This window comes from Enoplosus armatus, chromosome 17 (genome assembly GCF_043641665.1).
Source record: "Enoplosus armatus isolate fEnoArm2 chromosome 17, fEnoArm2.hap1, whole genome shotgun sequence".
In the NCBI taxonomy this organism is placed as follows: domain Eukaryota; kingdom Metazoa; phylum Chordata; class Actinopteri; order Centrarchiformes; family Enoplosidae; genus Enoplosus; species Enoplosus armatus.
This window is the reverse complement of record NC_092196.1, coordinates 380,961-400,470: the sequence shown is the minus strand read 5'-3', so window position 1 is coordinate 400,470 and position 19,510 is coordinate 380,961. Positions and strand designations below refer to the sequence as shown.

General features: G+C 47.0%; 2 protein-coding genes across 3 annotated transcripts; one reads left to right on the top strand and one right to left on the bottom strand.

Annotated features, from left to right (window-relative positions):
- Window positions 1–5,530: 5,530 nt before the first annotated feature.
- On the bottom strand, window positions 5,531–9,802 carry yipf2 (Yip1 domain family, member 2). The gene is made up of 9 exons (XM_070922545.1): window positions 9,627–9,802; window positions 9,365–9,430; window positions 8,838–9,013; window positions 8,672–8,752; window positions 8,464–8,551; window positions 7,955–8,071; window positions 7,695–7,861; window positions 7,318–7,500; window positions 5,531–7,227 (listed from the first exon to the last, which is right to left on the bottom strand). Exons 2-9 carry the CDS (start codon window positions 9,393–9,395, stop codon window positions 7,138–7,140), a joined length of 933 nt encoding a protein of 310 aa, XP_070778646.1. The 5' UTR covers window positions 9,396–9,430; window positions 9,627–9,802; the 3' UTR covers window positions 5,531–7,137.
- A 372-nt stretch (window positions 9,803–10,174) lies between these two features.
- Window positions 10,175–12,924, top strand: timm29 (translocase of inner mitochondrial membrane 29). Of its 2 annotated transcripts, none has more exons than XM_070922549.1 (2): window positions 10,175–10,340; window positions 11,604–12,924. In XM_070922549.1, the coding sequence occupies exons 1-2, from the start codon at window positions 10,247–10,249 to the stop codon at window positions 12,278–12,280; spliced, it is 771 nt and encodes a 256-aa protein (XP_070778650.1). In that variant the 5' UTR covers window positions 10,175–10,246; the 3' UTR covers window positions 12,281–12,924. The 2 variants fall into 2 exon arrangements, with proteins under 2 accessions (XP_070778650.1, XP_070778651.1); XM_070922550.1 differs by having other exon boundaries at window positions 10,305–10,439.
- Window positions 12,925–19,510: the final 6,586 nt, after the last annotated feature.

Here is a 19,510-nt window from a genome sequence, read left to right as displayed (position 1 = left end):
ACTCCGCTGCTCCCACCGCCCCCTCTCTTCGCCCAACACCCAACAGGATTTAGCCGAGAGGACATTGCAGCAGCTCCTCCCCAGCCAGCCATTTGTTGAGCCAGATTGCTCGGGCAACGTTGGAAGAGGAAGATTCTGAGAACGCACCGCTAAGGACCAATGACCCAGGTGGCAGCCAGCTGGCTGCTGGATTGGCAGCGTCCTAGTTTACATCCTCGCTTTCTTCCCCATGCTTCTCCTCCCAACCTCCTTTTGAGACTGAGAGACTGTCGCAAAGAGACTTCAGTGTTGAGGCGTGGGAGACGTCCGTTCACTATGTATGACCTCCAACATATCATGGCCCCCCAAACACCCCCTCCCCCTCCCCAAAACACACCCGATGCCCTCATCCCCTTTTATCAGTCAAGGAGAGAAAGACTGACACATGTATGCATTGCCTCCAGTGTCACATCTATTGGACTCTGTTTATTTGGAATTTGAGTTAGAAGGTTTTAAGAGAGCTGAGAAAGGAAAAGAAAAAGTCTCTTTGTAGGATTAACCTTTTTTTTGTTACCTTTTTATTTTCTGTTGTTTTTTTGTTTTTGTTTTTTTTTCTTTCACAAAAAACAACAAACAATGAAAAAAAGAGAGCAAATTAAATGTGGTGGAGATGTTCCAAAACCATCCTGGAATCAGGCGTTGCAGTACTTTTTAATTTGTTCCCTCTAGTTTGTTGAATTAGACTGTGGACACACACCAGATGTTTCCCATGTGGTAGCTAGCCTATAGCGATCATGTCCCCTTTTGTCATGGAATCATTGCTCTGTGTAGTCAATAGTGGCATCCACTTTTTTATCATGGAAAAGTGTATGAGGAAGACTGTGTGTCATGTTCTGTCATTTCTGTGTGTTGACCAACCAGTAATAACACCTTTCTCACTGTCTGCCATCGACTCGTCTGCTCCAGGCTCGGCCAGAGAAAGTCTCTGTCCTGAATACTGTGGTGAGCCTTCCCCCCCCCCCCCCCCCCCCCCCAGCCCAGAACTTAAAAGCTTCTGCAACAATTCTTGAGCCTTAACCTCAGTCAAAAGCGAGACTCCGTACATCAGCGGAGTCGCATCCTTCAGTGGCCGGGGGCTTCAACTCACCATCTCTCGATATGTCAGAGCCAACAGCTCTTAACTCTTTGAATTATATGCCGTTAAATATCAAGGAACAAGTGGAAACTAATAGTGTCCAAGTAAAATAGATGGGACTAGTAATAGAACAACAGGTTTTTGAGTTGCTTTTTAGGTCCACACGGGGATCTTGCAGTGTCATATTTCCCCCCCAAAACAGACCCCGAAAACGCGGCAGGAACTGAACTGAACATAACGTGTAGCCAATAACGGGCTTTCCACTGTTTTTCCCCATTTGCTTTGGAAAGACGAGGTCTTGACACTACGTTTGGGCAGTGCTCAGGAGGTTAGTTCAGGTACTGTAGGGGTGCCGACAGTGTGCTGTGGATCGTGACATATATGGACCGTTGGCACCACAGGGGGTGTACTACGAAGCAAACTCCACGTTGCTAAAGGTAAAAAAACAAAACAATCGGAGGTAATGGGTGTCACAATGGTGGGAATCAACTTTCTTTGCTAACCTGGGTTTTGCTTCATCAGGCTCAGAATCCCAACAAGCAATACAAAAATAAATGAAATGTGCACTGTACAAATAAAGTGAATATACGGGATAGTGAAGAATACGAAGAATATAAAAACATTCCAGCAAAAGACAACCCGTTGCAAATAAGGTCAAGAACGGAATGCTAGCAGATTGCACATTTGACAGTTAATGCATTTCTGCCTCCTGTTTACTTCTAACTGCACGTTTTAGAGCACTTCAGCCTGAGGAGACTGAAGGGTTGCATTTAGGCCCGACACGGTCCCACAATGAAGGATGCATGGAAATCACCCTCTGGCACCAAATCAAAGTGAAATAGATTTTATTGGTTGAATGTTATCTGTGATAAATCGGTGTTCTATTAGCCGAAAAGAGAGCCACCTTTGTGACATTGGAAACTGGCTGCAGGCTCGACACCACCTGGTTAAACCTATTAAGCTTTGTAGTGCACCCCTCAGGGCTACCACTACTTAAAGAAGACTTCAGGCTGCATTCAGAACCCGCATACTGCTTTTCATATCAGTATGCAGTATGAAAACCGTCAAATCGATGTATTTTGCAGTATGCCCGGCCAGGCTTAGCCGGTTTCTGGTTTTGGAAAGCGGAAGTAATAATCATGCAGGTACTCGGAAGTCTGAACAAACTTTTAAATGAGGCCTTGTGGATCTAATATGGATGAAGATTCAGCCGCCGGGTCGCTTGTTTCTCGCCTCAAATGTGTTCAGGAGCAGATTTCGGTGGACCGCTGAGGTGAAATACGTGAAAGTTTACGCAACGCTAGTGGCAAACCACCGCCAGCGCTTTGCATTGTGGGACACGGTGTGCGAGGTGGACTGGTTCCGATGCATACCAGAGATTTTTTTCTGAATCAGTACGACATCCGGGTGTTTTTGACATACTGCGTACTTTGTTTGCCTACTTGCATGCTACATGCTACATTTTGGCCAAATCAGTAAGCACTGCTAGTATAGTAGGCGGTTTCCAATACAGAAGAGTCTACAGCCACGCTAGCACCTGTGTGAGGCTGTACATAAATACAGCAGTGCTTTTAGCTAAATGCTAATGGTACAGGGAACATGTTCAAATGGCAATGCTAACATGCTGGTGTTTAGCAGGTATATTGTTTACCATGTCCACCTTAGCACTCAACACAAAGTACAGCAGAGGCTACTGAGAATGGCGTTAGTTTTTCAAATAGTTGGTCAGAAACCAAAGGTTTTACAAATGAAAACGTTGACCTGATGATGGCGCGATTTGAAGAAACCCCTGGCCTGATCACAATTTGCTCCATGAAGAACATGAATGTCTGATCCCAGATTTCACAGCAATTCGTCCGATATTTGTTGAGATGTTTCAGTCTCGACCAAAGAGGGCCCTAGATCTCTGGAGCCACCCCACTAGCTCAAAACAAAAAGGTGTACCACGAGAGTCTTACGAATCTGGCAGAAATGGGGATATAACAATGAGCCAAACCATTGAATGAATGAATTTAGATTACATTAAATTAAAGGATCACATGGCGTGCGGTGAAGGCATACAAGAAGTTAAAGTTACAGGCTAAAGTTGACGCATTTCTGATTTAAATCAGGAACGGTCTGATCAAAGAACACGTCAACAAGATTACAAATCTGACCGATGCCAGTTTTCAGTATTTCACGGTTATTGACACTCAGTGCTATGGACTGAAATAAGGTACCTAATGTCTCTTAAATGACTTTCAGCCTAGTAACACAGTAACATTGTGTTGGGCGATGACTCCCGTTGTATAGAGCCGAGGAAGGCGCTGAAACATCCAAGATCACAGAATCATCACCGCGGATGACTCAAATTCGACATATTCAGGATGCACGCCGCTTTGATTCTCTGTCCATGTTATTCACCGTAATTCTGATCAGTATAAGGTTTGGTTTTATCACTTGGAAAGGTCCGACCGTCCGGGACATTTCCTGTCCGACAGCCTATATGCTCAGAAAGAGCTCGCAATATGTGTTTGGTGGTAATATAACTTGTCCAAAACACGACTCCTATTGTGGGGGGGTTTTCTTCAGATTTTAAACATATTTGCAAAATGTAAATCTGAGACAAAAATTCTTATAATTGTAGGTAAAGATAGATTTTCAAAATAAATGTTAAAAGGAAAAAGATACTAGATTAGTTTCCGTGTTCGACATGAAGACATTAACGTCCGCGACAACCTTTGTAGTCTCATTTAGCCGCTTGTTAGCAACCACCTTTTTTAAGACGCGTAAAAGCTTCAAAATTCACGAGTCTACTGACGTGTTTTATGTTGTAGAACAAAGCATGTAAATCTCTCGAGCTTGTGTTAACCACAGACCTCATTTCAGATATCTAACCAAAAACCCATTCAAAGAACCCATTGACTTTGAGACGAGGGAACCGGATGTGTAAGACTCATTTACGGGTTTTAGGACTCATTCCTGCAGCGCTCTGTTATCACAGTAATGGACCTCAGGGCAGCTTGGTAAATGGAGTCAGCAGTGTGCCGGTATATGTCACCTCCATGGTCCAGGACCGAGAGAAAAACTGTTCGGTTCGGGTTCTGAACAAAAAAAAAAAGCTTCTGTTAGGTTACCAACAAGGTCTTCTGGATGCTAAGAGATGTATTCTAATCATGCACAGAAGAGACAATGTTCATGTAAGATATTTTGGCGATGGCGTGTAACTAAGTACATTTACTCAAGTACTGTACTTGAGCACAAATTTGAGGTACTTGTACTTTACTTGAGTATTTCCATTTTATGCTACATCTCAGAGGCAAATGTACTTTTTACTCCACCACATTTCTTTAGTTACGTTTCAGATTACAAATTTTCATGCCAAGCTTATAAAATGAGCGCATCATCAACTTTCTCACCTTTTTTTTTATGTTCAGAATATAATAAGTGCAAAGAGAATTGGCTTTTGGGTCACTTGGTACCAGGAGCTATAAATGTAGCCCAGATAGTCTCAAGGAGGTCACCCCCGTCCGCTGTGCTCAGCTCAAACAGGCCCGGCAGCTCTTTCGGACAGTAAGCCCCCGGAGAGCTAACCTTCAAAATCCTTGTGCTCGTATCGAGGCCCAGGTGAATTCCTCAGAGCTCAAGACCTAACTCCACAACCCAGATAACCCCCCCACTCCGCCGCTGCCGCTACCGTGTCTATATCTAGGCCCACGAAAGATCAAGGCTGGTCTGTACGTGCTTTACGAGTGGGAAGACGAGTCCAAGTCGGTTGAGACAACAATGTCACGTGTCAAGTCCCTCTCTGTGTCCAAGTCTTGTCCAAAGTAAAGTCAAGTAACAACGTCATAAGCAAAAAGCAGGTCAGTCTTTCAGGTTTTCTAATTGCCGACCATCGAAATGAGATATAATGTTTTTACCCAGCTGACACCAAGTCCCCTCAATGCACAGAGCAAATAATGAAACATGTGAGGCATCTGGTTAAGTTTTTTCTTTACACTATATGTATTTTGTATTGTGGGGGTGGTCTGAGGATAGAGTGTGTTGTATGCTGTACAGATTGTAAAGCCCCCCCAAGGCAAACATAGAATTGACTTGACTTGAACGTTGTTGCTTTCAAGTCCCCCTTAGGGAGTCCAGTCTCAAGACTTGACCTCCTTTTTGTGACATAGGTGTAACTTGAGTGTACAGCACTGAAATAAAACTAGGCACCCCCCAGGGTCCCATTATCAGCCTGTTCAACATGAACAGGACGGCTATTTCCGCTTGTTTTCTCTCAGATCTCTGACTCAGATGTTGGTAGGCTGATGTTCACCGGGCCGACACGAGTCAGCAAAAGCCTCCTCAGCACACGCCGCAACCCGTGGATAACTGCGACTGTAGTTTCAATAATGCATGAAATACTGGGCGAAGTACTGTTAATAATTACGGACAAACAATTAAGACTCTTTATTAACAAAAAACCCCAAAACAGCATCACAGCAGGGAATAAATAGTTCTGCAGACACAAACCTATTCCTCAATTTACAGGAAGTCGTGGATGCAATGAAAGAAACTGAAGTCACTTTGTAAAGTGAAGGTTGAGAGGCTGAGCTCTTCGCGTTTCTTACAGGTGGAGGTGGAGGTGGAGAGGCGCATCAGCAGGGGTCCCTCTCCAGTCGTGGGTTCATCGAAAACACATTCATAACCCCCTTCTGGAATGGCTTCCTTTACCGCGTCTGCGACTGAAGCAGGCTGCTTCGCGGTAACGTTCTGGAGGTTCTTGAAATTTTGATTTTTTTTTTCTTCCCTCCATTCCCCATTTGCATTTTACAGCATTCAAATGTCTTTGAGTTTGAGGCGCAGTACTGACAAAAAGTTTCACGTGAAATTGACGCTGAAATGACACGTAAAGTAGCTGATTAACTAAGAAAATTATTAAACAAGACTTAAGAGTCTACTGCTATGCTAGCAGCTCTACGCGGACGACTGGGCTAACGCAATCAGCATACTGACAAAAAAATGTTTTGAAAGACAATGCTGACGTGCTGATGCTTCGCAGGCATTAACAACTGGTATTTTCATCATCTTAGCTTAGCTTATTCACATGCTAACGTTCGCTAATTAGCAATAAACACAAAGTACGCTAAGGCCGGTGGGACGTTGCAAAAACCATATTATTGAACAAATTGAAATTTTGACTTAGCTGAACCAGTTATTACAATTTTATCTTGAGGGGTTTGTGACTTTCGACTGCCCGCAATTGCTTCGATATATGGTGTGAATGCAGCGCGGGTGTAACTAACAAAAAGGACGCCGGCTAATTGCATTTGGCTGCCTCGGTTTCAGGGTCCTGGTATTGTTCACGCTGGCTCGCTTACTGGGACCACCCGAATAGAACGGAGCCATTGCTAATTGTTGGTCAACACCTGTGCTTTTCCTGTCGTGGCAATTGTCTGCCGTTGCGTGCTGTTCTCTGATTTATAAGATTGTAAATTCTACATCTTTTGGGCATTTCTTGTCAACGTCCCGATCCTTTCTAAGCTAAACAGCCGAAGAAGAAGAGCTCCGTTGTTGTCCATCCGATATCAGCATGGTTTTACGATTGTATTTGGTTTAGAAGTCTTACTGCGCCGCTCTTCTATTGGTGAGTTACACATGTCGTCTTCTTGTGTTTGAGTCTCGCTGATGAAATGAGGGAAATCACAGTGTTAAGGAAGCCATGCTAGACTGGTACGGAGCACTACATCCTGAAACGTCACAGTAGAAATGTACAATTATTGCAGTGATCAAGTGCTACTTCACTCACAGTAGAACCACCTCGGGATAAATTAGTCAAACAGCCACCACACACACACACACACACACACACACCTATCCACCCATCCACCCATCCCAGCGCTTCATCACACGAGCATTGAACAAAATCACACATTGGCAATAATCAACATTGCCTCATCCAGCCTGTCTGTACATGGTTTTATATCTGCATGTTATTCCGAACACAACAGAGACGTCCTTCATTTCCTCTCTCCCTGTAAACTCCTCCTCCTTCCCATTGGTCAGTGGGGTTGGGTGGCCAGTGTTATGTGAACTGGGGGGGTCGTAGGGGCCAGTGTCGGCACGTGGACTGCTGTCTGGAAGAAGTACAGCTGAAAGAAAAGAGGGGGAAAGAAAGAGCTGTTCAGTCCAAGTTAACTATGTGCAGCTGATATGCGGCGAGGTTCCCAAAGCTCACTGACCTTACAGCCGATAGCCAGCAGCGTGTGCAAAACCACTATGGTCGCGACCGTGGCCACTGCCATCACCTTGGTGTCGTCGCGGACAGCGGGCCAGAAGGTGAGGACCAGGACTGAGCCAGAGATCACCATGGCGACCAGGATCAGCGTCCAGCGCAACCACTCAAACGGTATGATCCACAGAACCTGGAGATGACAGGGTTACATTTTGTTTGCGGAGGGCGCTTTCAGACCTGGACTAAGCTCCCAAAATGACTTTGGCGTGGAATTGTAGATGTTTAAATGTGAATTTTTCTGAGCAGATGGTAAAGAAGAAGAAGAAGAAGAGAGGGAAAATGATGGATGGAATGAAATCAAATCTATCTTTACGGTGGACTCACCGAGGTGGGGATGTAGATGAAGAGGGAGTAGCCGTAGACGCACACAGTCTCCAGGAAGGAATAGCCTCCGACCTGCCTCTCAGTCCCTTGCCGCCAGGTCAGGAAACCCCACAAACCAACCGGCACCAGCCAGGCGTACATGAAGATCACCACTGCGGCTATCGTCACTGCAAGAAGAGACACAAAGCGGACTCGGCATGACTCAGCCAAACCACAGCTAACTGATTTGGGTTTCACCAAAGGCCCCGTGGAGGACTGACCTCTGTGGAACTGCGGCCTGTAGTGGTAGATAGGGTTTCCCATCTCACTGAGGAAGGTGGACAAGTTCCCACTGATCGCTACTGAGAACACCAGTGTCACACAGATCCAGAATGGACCTACAGAAACAAACACACACATCTACGTTACTATACATGAAAACTTTCAGCAACTCCTTTTATTTCCTAACTTCCCACCAACCTACAGCACCCTAACCCAGCAACAGTTTCCCCAGCCTAAATCTAAACTTAAAGTCGTACTCCAGCCTAAACCAGAGTCCGAAACTGGCCCTTTAAAGACCAATACTCGGTCAACTTTTCGTGCCAAAATGGCAGCTCATAGCTCAGCTGCGTGTTCAAAACGCGTTTTCGAATGGGTAGATGAAGGGGGGGGGGGGCGAGTACAAACTCTGCAAATGAAACTATGCCGACAGCTGGACAAGTGGCTTAATTAGACAGGCTGTCCCCAAATCAGAGTGCAGAGCGGTGCTCTGCAGGTGAACACGGCTTACCATAGAGATCCGGGTTACTCCTGAGGTGGTGTTTGATGAAGTTCCGTCCAGGTAATGGCATCACCGACCCCTTAACTCGGTCCAGTACCTGCATCACATGATGGGGTGTCAGACAAAAGAACAAGGCAAACTGAAAGTAACTGTCATGATAAGATATGCATATTTATTTACATATATATATATATATATATATATATATATATCATACCTGCATTGTGTCCACATTGAAGAAAGACTGATAGTACTCAAAGGTCCAGAATCCACCAGTTGCTTTCTGTCCTCCTAACAGCTGGAAGCACAGACATATTTCAGCTGCTGTCCACTCAAAACATCACAACTCTTCACCTGTGTCATGGTGACATAAGCCAACGCACCTCTGAACTCTCCTCCTGACCCTCCTCATCCTCTGAAAGGTCTAGTTTCACGTCCTCTCCTCCTCCTCCTCCTCCTCCTCCCCCGGCTCCTGCTGCAGTGGTGGTGTTTGAGGCGGACATGCTGAGCGTGGAGGCCCCCGGGTCTGCAGACAGCAGCTCTGCAGCCTCTTCAAACTCTGCAGGCATACATCGGGAAACACAGGGAGTTGTGACAAACACCCAGGTGAGGTCTACCTGAATCATGGGAGCTAATTGACAGTGTGGATTCTTCTTCTTTAAATAATAGAAGACAACAGAGGGTTTGGTTTTTATAAACAATTATCACCACACAGTGGCCTCGTGCTGCCCTGAGCTGCAGCCACGAAATAAGAATGTAAAAGCATTGACGCCCGTGAGGAATCCTGTTAGAAACACTTACAATGTGGCCAAAATCAGTCTGGGAATGACACACCATGGACCTGGAACACAGGATTTGAGGAGGGAGGGGGCAGAGGTAAAATGTGGATTTTGAATTAAACAGCCCTCACCTTGGAACTGTAGGTCATTTGGACTGGCCATCGCTTCTGTGAACAAAAGGCAACCTCATGCGAGACCTAGGAGAAGACGGAGGAGACTTGAGTTCAGATGCGCTCACACGCTATGGCTTGTGTGGCGTCTCTCTACAGATCAAACAGCTGTTAATTTACCACGCAGCGAGCTAACATATCTAAGTGTGCAGTCGTTCTCAAGACAAGTCGCAACAAACCTACATCATGTGTCGTGACCAGAGGAGCATGTGTTTAAACCCACCTGTCCGCAGCAGGATGCCCCCGGTGACGATGGCGTGACAGTTGGCACAAAGCTGTGACAGCTAACGGCGTTGCTAGCGAGGCTAAATGCGCACTAGCACTCTTGCTTTCGCGTGTGTTTGAAGCTGTGAGGGTAGCTAACGTAAGCGTATGACAACACGGCCAATGTGGTTTTAAATAAACGGACCGAGAATAATAATAATAATAATGTGCTGCGTACGCCTGCCTTTCAAGCGCAACTGCTGTCAAGCAGTGTAGCTGGCATGTCTTCCGGTACACGTCACCACGTAAACAAAGCGGTCACGTGAGCCATCTTCTTCTTATTAGGTGGTTTGTGGATTAAAATATAGCGTGCTGTGTAATGCGCAGTTATGCGGCATAAAAAAATTACAGCAAAATACATACTTTCATAATTGTGTTGCCAATACATTACCTAGCTTGCGTTATCTGTTCAAGTGGCAGCAAGCGGAACTCCAGCGTGGCGAGAGATTTCTGTCGGAAGATTAAACCCGGTTCACCTCCCGGGCGCCATTTTGGATCCATGTGAGCCCTTCCCCTCTTGACGAACGGGATGCCTCGTCCGCCTGAAGGTGACCGCACTGGTGAATAAAACCTGTCAAAATGGCTTCGTCGCGCGTAGTGAGGAGGATGCTCTGCGCGGCGGCGGCTCCGGCCGCAACCGGCAGATGGGGGAGGCTGAAAAACAGCAAAGCGGGTGAGAGACTGAGCACACGAGCCACGCACGTCAGCTAGTTAGTGGAAGGCTACGGGGACACCACTAGCACCACTAACTCATGGTCACCGTAACATTAAGGTAAACATGAGTTCACCCTGCTGCCCAGTTCAATGGCACTGTGGTGTTTGTAGAAGGGAGACATGATGAGAGATATGTCCTCACTTATTGTCATCACCGAAGTAGCTTCTGTATCATTGTTATCTGCAGACATTAGCAGATGAAGATGACTTCCCATACTGAGGTGAAATATGTTTTCCTTCATAATGTTGCTATAACTGCGTGTTGGTGTAGTTGAGTTTAATATTAACCCCTGAAACTGCTGCTGTGGCGTGTGATTGGACACTACAGACGTCCTCTTGCTTCCGCACCGAGTCGCTTACAGCCAGAGAATTGTCTCTGATGTCTCGGACGAGTCATGGCCGACGTCAGTCAGTTGGTGCAGGCCAAAAAAAATGACATGCCAAACTTTGTTGAATCTTCTGCAAAACTGCCCAGCAGAAAGACATGAGGATAGCGAAGCGAAGGCCGTCATAAAACTCCGTCCGAGCTGACTTAAAGGTCCCACGTCGTAGAAAGTGAGATCTCCATGTCTTGTTTGGTTATAAAGCTGATCTGGGTGCTGTATAAATACTGTGAAAGTATCAGAACGCTCAGTCCTCGGAGAAATGCACACTGCCCGTATTCGGACACTGCCTTTTTAAGTGAGCCGTCGGGACTTCCATAAGGTTGTGATGTCACTGCACTCTGCCACGCCCCTCCAGCAGGTCGCCTGCTCCAGGCACAGCACCGCCCACCAAGTACAGGGACGCTCATCCACCTGCTCAGTCTATCTGAGTTTTTGGAGCGCTCTGCTCAGGAACTACTCTTCAGGGTTTTTGGAGGTGGTTCAGTTTGTCTAAAACGGCTTGTTTCAGACAGAGAGGGGGGAACTGAGAGGCTGCATGAAGGGCCAGGAGAAGATAGATAAGGACTTTTCTGAACTGTGAATCATCCAAAGCTACTCTAGTGGAGTGCCAGAATAAAGATATAGAGCTGAAGTGAGCACAATATGGGACCTTTAACTAACTAGCTAAGGCGTTTCTTAAGTTTTAATCGTCTAACTCTCGTAAATCTAGTAAATCACCAGTTTAAAACTAGCTAGTAGTTACTAAGAACTTAGAAAGGACTTAGTAATACAGTGAATTGGACACCAGGCAGGACTAAGTGTGCTTTCTTGTGCTGCACCCTTCCTTCTGTCTGTAGGTGTCTGGTGTCGCGGCCTGGTCTCAGACTACAAAGAGGCATGTCGGGAGATGTTCGTTGGTGCGTGGGAGCGACCGGTCAAAGCCTCTGTATATGTGACTTTGCTGGGCGGGGCCTGGGCCTGTTTCCACACAAACCCTGACCAGGCGTCCTTCGAGGCCGCCCTGCTGGAACGCTCCAACCAGCTGGGCTTGCTGTCGCCGTGGATCCGCAGCGCGACCGCCGACGGCCACGTGCAGAATCTAGTGAAGCTTCGCAACGACGGCCAGCTCCACCACGCCAGCCTGGGCCTTCTCTCTGTGGTTTACCGCACCGACTACGACCCGGACGCCACTCTATACGAAGCCCAGTGCTCCAATCTGTCGGCACGCTGGAGGGAGCTCCCGCAGCGGATGCTAGATGTGGGCTTCGCCGGCCACTGGTGGATCCTGAACTCAAAGATGAAGGACTATGACGTGAACGAGGACGAGTTCAAGCACCTGCCAGCACACATGCAGGTAACTTCGCCACCCAGCATTCAGGAGGTGGAGAGAAGCGAGCGGTTGCACAAAGAGTCCTGGTTTGCCGTGACAGTGGAGGAGGAGGAGAAAGAAACGAAGGCGGTGGACAGAAAGGAGGAGAGTATCAGTGAAGAGAGCCCAATAAAAGCACTGAAAGAGGAACAGACCCCAGCCTAAGTGCAGTGTGGACCGGACATTTCACACCGCCGGGCAAAAACACGCTGGATACAAAACCTTACCAGGGTAGTTATCCTCATTTGCCATGCAGCGTTGGATTCAACAAACCAACTTTTTAGCGCACGTTTTTCAGCAGCGAACTGAAGAGTTCACTGCCGCCACAAAACCGCCAAGGAAAGAGGAGCCACCCGTGTCTCGTCAAAGTAAAAGCAGCCCTTGAAAAATCCTCAATTAAGTTGTTATTTATTCCAACATGTTTTTATTTTTTGTTTCACAGAAAGTATTGCAAATCATTCATGCCACGACCCATGTGTCAATAAATCTGTCAGTTATCTCCAGATTGTTCTTGTTCTTGACTTCTACATTTTCTTCTTTTTTTTTTTTCCTTCACTGTGTTTTGCTCTATTTTCTGCACCTGCGGGTGTGAAAATACGCCCCTCCTGCTGAAAGGAGGCCGCTCTACTCTTTGATTTGGAGCAGCTCCAATTAAAAAGCCTCCTGTGTTAGATATCGACGCGCGATCGGAGAGAAACCAGCACTCTGTGGTGTTTAAACGCCTCGTTCGAGGTCACTTTGTGTGTCATGTGGCCAGGCGCTTCCTCAGAGTTATTTAGTAGTTTGTCAATAAAACTACATAACCAACATTTCAGACTTTTCACTTATTATTTCAGTGCATAGATTAAAAAAAAAAATGTTGTCGTATTTTTAGAGGATACATTTTATTGTCTGCCCATCTTTGCTGATTGACAAAAGGAAATCTACAACAATGTCAAAATACTCCATTACCAGGAAAAGGTTTTCATTTAAAATGATATGCAAGTGAAAATAAGTAAGTATGAATAGCAAATTGAAATATTTGTTCTGCAGTAAAATAACCCCTGTGACTGATATGTTATTATATATGACATTATTATATTATATATGGTTTAGGGTGGAACCGCTAACAACTCAGACATCTGAAACAAGACGAGGGGCTTCAGCTAGACTGCTTTTTTTTGTAGATAATATTCCTACCCAGGACTGGGCTTTGTGAGGTGTGCGCCGCTGCTGCCTTCACTATCGGAGGGTTGTGTGGTGATTGCAGGTACGATGTGTCACGTGCCACCTCCATTATAGATTCATGAACCGTTCACTCAGCTCTACGCAAGCTATAATGGGGTCAAAGGGGACTCACGATGTCACTAACCCGGCTCACTGGAAGGGGCTATCGGGTGTCACTTGGACGAAGTCATGGGTCAGCGGGCCCGCCTGGTGGTTGTCAGTAGTGAGCTGGGTTAACTGCCACTGGATTTCTGTTTGGTCCGTCCAGGGACTGGTGGTGTTTTTAGGATTTAGCCACCAGAGGGAGCTCTAGTGCAAAAAGAGCCCAACCCCAGCGCTGTTAATTGAACTGAACTGGGCGATGCAGTCTAGGACCACCATGTCTTTGTATGTAACATGTGACTCGGTGAGCTTTGGAGATGCTGGTGGGCAGGTTTTGTTAACCTTTGGACCGAGCCAGGCTGACTGACCCGGACTGACCAGGACTGTACAGACGCGAGAGTTTTTGTCGATCTTGTCTCGTTAAACTCTCGGCGAGAAAGCGAACAAGGGTATCGCTCAAAACGTCCAACTGTTTCTTCGAGGACTTTTGTCCATGTGGGCGAATAAGGTTGAGCCTTCAAAGTTTATTGTTGACCTGAAACAAAAGCTCACCTCCATCTAGTAGCCATCAACCTTTACCGACTGACTGAGCATCTTCATCCACAAATGAAGACCATGAGATTTGGTCGACAGCTATGGAAAAAAAAAAAGGCTAGAAGACCCCTGGTGAGATAATTTTGTCCAACTACCATTTTTGCACGGAAGGAGACCAATAACCCTGGTAACGTACGTATGCCATGTGAGTTGTTTTAGTGCAACAAAATCTTTTAACAAACCTTGAAATAAAAACTTTTGTAGTTCTAAATCGTGTAGCTGTACAAAGTTTTGAAAATTGTGCAGAGTCTGCAGTCAAGATTGGAGCTGAACAGATTACCTGGTTGACTGAAAAATAAGGGCAGACTATTTAAATAATAGCATTTTTGTCATTTTAATGCAACAAAAAAATGTGACGATAAAGTGACTGTCTTTGGATTTCGGAGTGCCAAAACAAGCAATTTCATAACATCAAATTGGACTTGTTGTGATGGGCATTTTCACAATTTTCTGACGTTTTGTGGTCAAAATGGTTATCAATTAAACGAGCAGATTAATAGATAATGAACAGAATTCCAGCCGGGGACCTTTATTCATTATTCCAATTTCCCAATTCTAGAAGCAGGACCGGGGGTCTGCATGCTATGCTACGCTGCTTTTTGGGATTGGACGTAAGCACATTGGCGCTTTGATCTAAATGCTAACATAAGCAAGCTAACGTGCTGGTGTTTAGCGCGTTAGCATGCTAACATTAGCGCCGCCCCTACAGCCAAGCTGCTTGCACGGCTAAACAGCACTATGACCGTCAAGATTCAGCATTAACGCCTTGAAATCGAAACAAAAGATGGATTCTCTAACAATGGCCGTTTCGTATTTTTAGCTTATGTTTGGCTTTATGTACCGCAGCAATTTGAAAATCCACAAATACAGCTTAATCTATGGTGTTTTGCTTCGTGATCCCCCCCCCCCGTGTTGCACCCTTTCAGGCTTCCACTGTGTGCATCTCCCTCAATCTTTGCCTTATGACCTCTATCGACCCTTGCGCTCACACACATCCATCCTGCCCCCTCCTCCACGCAGACAGCGAGACTGTCGGCCATATAGGGGTCAGCGAGGGCGGCCGCTGTCAGGTGGCGTAGACGAGGCGAAGACGAGATTGTCGAGGCGGAGGGACGTCACCTGATCGCCTTCAAACAATAATCTGTCGACTTTCCTGAGATTTGGGGAATTTGGAGGGATTCAGCTGGGCATGACAACAAAAATCAGGGAACGTGTATGTCCACACACACACACGGTATATAAAATAAAAACGGTCAGATCGTGACTTCCTCTCGCCACATGAACACATGGAGCCCGTGATGTGACGCTGCGGTACACACTGCAAACCAGCGCATTCGCCTTCTGTCAGCTGCTGTCAACTGAGCTGTTAGGTGAGCGCATGAAGGAATGCCGACGTTGTAGTTCAACGCTTCTTTCCTTTACCTCGACTACACTCACTAACCCTGAGAATGGAGAGCAGGAGGTGATGGAGGAGGCAGCCCCCCCCCCCCCCCCTGAAAAAAAAAAAAAAAACAACAACGAAGGGGGTAGGGATGTCTGTCTGGCCACCACGTTGACCTCATTGACCACAGCAGGGCCAGGCTCGTATGCACACACACACACACACGGCGGCCTAATCAATATGTAACTAAGGAAGGAGGGGAGGACGATGGAGAGGGCGGGGGATAAGTTGCAGGAGATGGAGGAGGGTAAAGGAACAGTGTAAATGAAAACACAAGTAAAGAGGGCTCTGTGTGGAGACGTGTTGACGGACGCAACGCGCACAAACGGAGACATACTCGGGGTGTGGGGGGGGATCAGCCGCAGACTGTGACGTACAGAGAACAGTTCCTGTAGCCTCAAACACCGGCATGTGCCTGGAAACAAGCATGCCAAGTGAAACTGAAAACAGAAGTGTCAGAATGGGATGCGACGGCTGCCACGTGTTGGTAAAACGAGCTCCACGCCCACTTGTCTTTAAGGGAAATGAGAAGAAAGCTGTTCCTTGTGTTTCTTTATGTATTGAGTACTTTCCTCCCGACTGAAAGACTTCACGCGTGGAGCGCATTTCACATATTTATCTGACGCGAGTGCCAGTGATAAATTCACGTTATGTGAGCAGGTGAAATTTGAAAGATGTCCTAACGCAAATGTCGCCTCCGCCTCCACAAACCACACGCGTGAAACCAACTTCTACGGAGCCCTTAACGCTCAATGTGTGATTTCCAAATATAAATATGACATGAATTGCACATTTCCGGGGGAAACACATTTCGCAAGGGACAAATTCACGTCATTGTACGCCGCCGCCCTGAATGTTGAACATGTAGAGACTGAGCCACATTTCACGCGTGACGACTTCACATGACACAAGCGCTCGGGATTGTCAGACATTGGCGCATGCGATTCGCACGGTAGAGTAAGCGCGCGTGGCTTTTCCGATATAAAACGCGCGTTCAATGCGCCGCCGGCGTGTGAAACGTAAGGGACTGCATGTCAAAACACACGCCTCGCGTAAAAATACAGCATGCGACGCGTCACATCGCGCAATTTTCGCGTATTGGAAAAGGTGGTGCGCATTTCGCACTTGGTGAGTCAAATGCGAAACGCCATTGTTGCGCTTGAACGAGGGCGCGGGGGGAAAACCCCGCCCCCACATTTCACACATGATGGATTCACATGACGGACACGCGCCACAAGACGTGAACTTGGCGTGTAATTCTACGTGTTGAGTTTCACATGGTGGTAAATTCACATATTGGTACATGTGAAATATGTTTCACAGGTGAAAATATACATTTTTCTGATAGATGGTGACAAAATGGCCGATAAGACTATGAACTTCAGTAGTTAGTATATTTCAGGACACTATACTATTAAAATAAATAAATAGAATAAATTCAGTTGTCTATATAAAAATGCACTGACAGGCGCTCGGAAGACAGCGTCTACTAAGAAGATGATAATAAATGCAAACAGACAGGATGTGCAGTTGCATCAGAAGGGTTAACTGTCTGGGTCCATTAGAGTGAGAAGTGTGTGTGTGTCTGGGGGGGGGGGGGGGTCAGTAAGTGCAGCTCTATAATGTCAGTCAGCCTTGGAGTGTGAACATGTTTGAAGGCAGCAGCGAGGGAGGAGGAGGAGGAGGAGGAGATAGCGAAGGAGGGCAAAGCGAGAGAGGAGTGGAGGAGGGGTGTCTGGTAGACAGAGGGAGGGAGAAAGAGAGGAAGGGGGGGAGGAGAGACAAGCCGAGTGTGCACAGTATTCATTCAAACTGACAGAGGCTGTGTGTGTGTGTGTGTCCTGGTTTGCACTTCCCATTGCTCCTCTCTCTCTCTCTCTCTCTCTCTCTCTCTCTCTCTCTCTCGCCAGACAGTCTGCAGTTTACAGCAGCAGGAAGAAGAAGAAGAAGACACCGGAGAGCCACCGGAGAGGAAGAAAGAAAGAGGAAGAGTGTGATCAACGGCAGACGAGGAGGAGGAGGAGGAGGAGGAAGAGAAACAAGGAGAAGGAAGGAAGTGAGGATTTGGAGGAGAGGGTGATGAGTGAAAGATGGGAACAGAGGATGAAAGGGAGAGAGAGAGAGAGAGTGGTGGCTCGGCTTTTCAATGGGAGGGGTAAAGAAGGAGGTGTAGCGATAGAGGAATGCAGAGGAGGAACGGACGGAGACACTACTGCTCCCGCAGAGGAGGATGTTGGGTAAGTCAGTTTGCACCTTTTATTTCCACTGTCCACAGCCTGTTTTGTTGCGTACGCATGCGGCGGGGCTCTGATCCCAGAGCGGCCCTGGCATCCACTTTCCATTGTCGCTCTGCGGGAGAGGCTGCTCGCCGGCAGACGTGAATGCGTTGTGACAGCGTGTCATCGGGTGTTTGCCGACACTGATGTGCGCGCATGATGCAACGCCGAAGGAGGAACGCCCAGGGAGGCAGGGACGGAGTGCAGAGTGGAGCGCGGAAGTGGCGGACGTAGTAAAGGACGCCGAGGTTGCACGCCAGCCAACATAGCGGCGGGTGCATGAACGCAAGGGGGGGGGGGGGGGGTTCATTCATGATTTCTCATGTGATTGGCTGTTTTAGTGTGAAGGATGTGCACGTTTTATTTTTTTACAACTGCATTTGTTTTTAGGAGTGTGTGTGTGTGTGTGTGTGTGTGTGTGTGTGTTTGGCTGTCCCAATGGCAGTGAATGACAATTAGATTAAAGTATTGATCCAGTCTGGGCCAGGTAGACTTGGTCACACACCCAGCAGCAAAGGGGGGAGGGGGGGGGGGGGGGGGGCATTACACACACATACACACACACACACACACACACAAATATCCATAAGCATTGATAATGTTATTGATAAGCAAATCATAACTCTAATTCAGAACTCCCATTGAAAAAAAAACACTTTTAGAAAAACAACAACAAAGGAATTCTGTCCGTAAACACACTTCTACACGCACTTACAAAAACACACTCTCACTCACACACACGCTGGCGAGCTCAACTCAGGTCACCTCGAAATACACTCTCATTCGCACATGCACACACGCGCTAATCCATTTGCATTCATAATTTTAGCCTTATGTGAGGCAAACCTCTCATTCAGAACTCCTATTGTAAAAAAAAATCTACTTTTAAGAAACACTGGAATTCTGTCCGTAAACACACTCTCAAAAACACACACACTCACACACACAGACCAGCAGTTTCCCCAGTAATGGCGGTGCCTCCCTTGAACTCATTCACCGGGGGGGGTCACGGGTTCAAGTCCCAGGTGGGGGAGGGGGAGCAAGTGAGTGGGAGATTGAGCGAGGGGGGGGGGGGGGTTAGACCGCCACTCACTCACTTACTCGCGCCCCCCCACCACCCACTCTAAGTCTCTGTGTCTCCCCTTACCCCCACCGCCTTTTTATTTACCTCACAGTCCAGCCGGCACAATCTGTCTTCTCATTCAGACACACATGCATTCACACGCAGCCATGCATGCACACACAGACATACACGGGAAGTAGTGCAGATTCAATAGATGCGACCTTGACATAACACTCAGCACTGTACGGCTGTGTGTGTGTTCGTGTGAGATGTGTATTTATGCATGCATGTGTGGCATGTCTCTCTTCCTTGTGTGTGTGTGTGTGTGTGTGTGTGTGTGTGTGGAGGTCAGCTGTGTTAAATGTTTATTTTGGCTGCGGTTGCCTGAGCCGTGTGTGTTAAGACATCACTGTCTGTGTGGCCGCAATTAGCATTTCTACCTGTCGAGATCTGTGTGTGTGTGTGTGTGTGTCTTATGTGTGATGACAAAATGCTCCATGAATGAAAAGTACAGCCACACAGGTGCAAGCACGCATCTCTTGTTTGAAGAGACATTGTTTGTGTGTGTGTGTGTGTGTGTGTGTGTGTGTGATGTCATCACCATGTCATTGCAATGTAGTTATGTGGAGCTGAATACAAACAGACAGCCAAACCGTCACGCAGACGCACGGTATTGTAGAGCCAGTGTGTCAGATTTTGTCCCAGCAGCAGCA

Bases quoted from the DNA above. Each gene is read 5' to 3' on its own strand.
- yipf2 (XM_070922545.1), bottom strand. From the start codon at position 9,395: ATGGCCAGTCCAAATGACCTACAGTTCCAAG. The intron at 8,552-8,671 runs GTATGATATATA...CATGTGATGCAG, and splicing joins TCAATGTGGACACAATGCAG to GTACTGGACCGAGTTAAGGG. The intron at 7,501-7,694 runs GTGAGTCCACCG...TGTCATCTCCAG, and splicing joins TCATCTACATCCCCACCTCG to GTTCTGTGGATCATACCGTT.
- timm29 (XM_070922549.1), top strand. From the start codon at position 10,247: ATGGCTTCGTCGCGCGTAGTGAGGAGGATGCTCTGCGCGGCGGCGGCT. The intron at 10,341-11,603 runs GTGAGAGACTGA...TTCTGTCTGTAG, and splicing joins GCTGAAAAACAGCAAAGCGG to GTGTCTGGTGTCGCGGCCTG.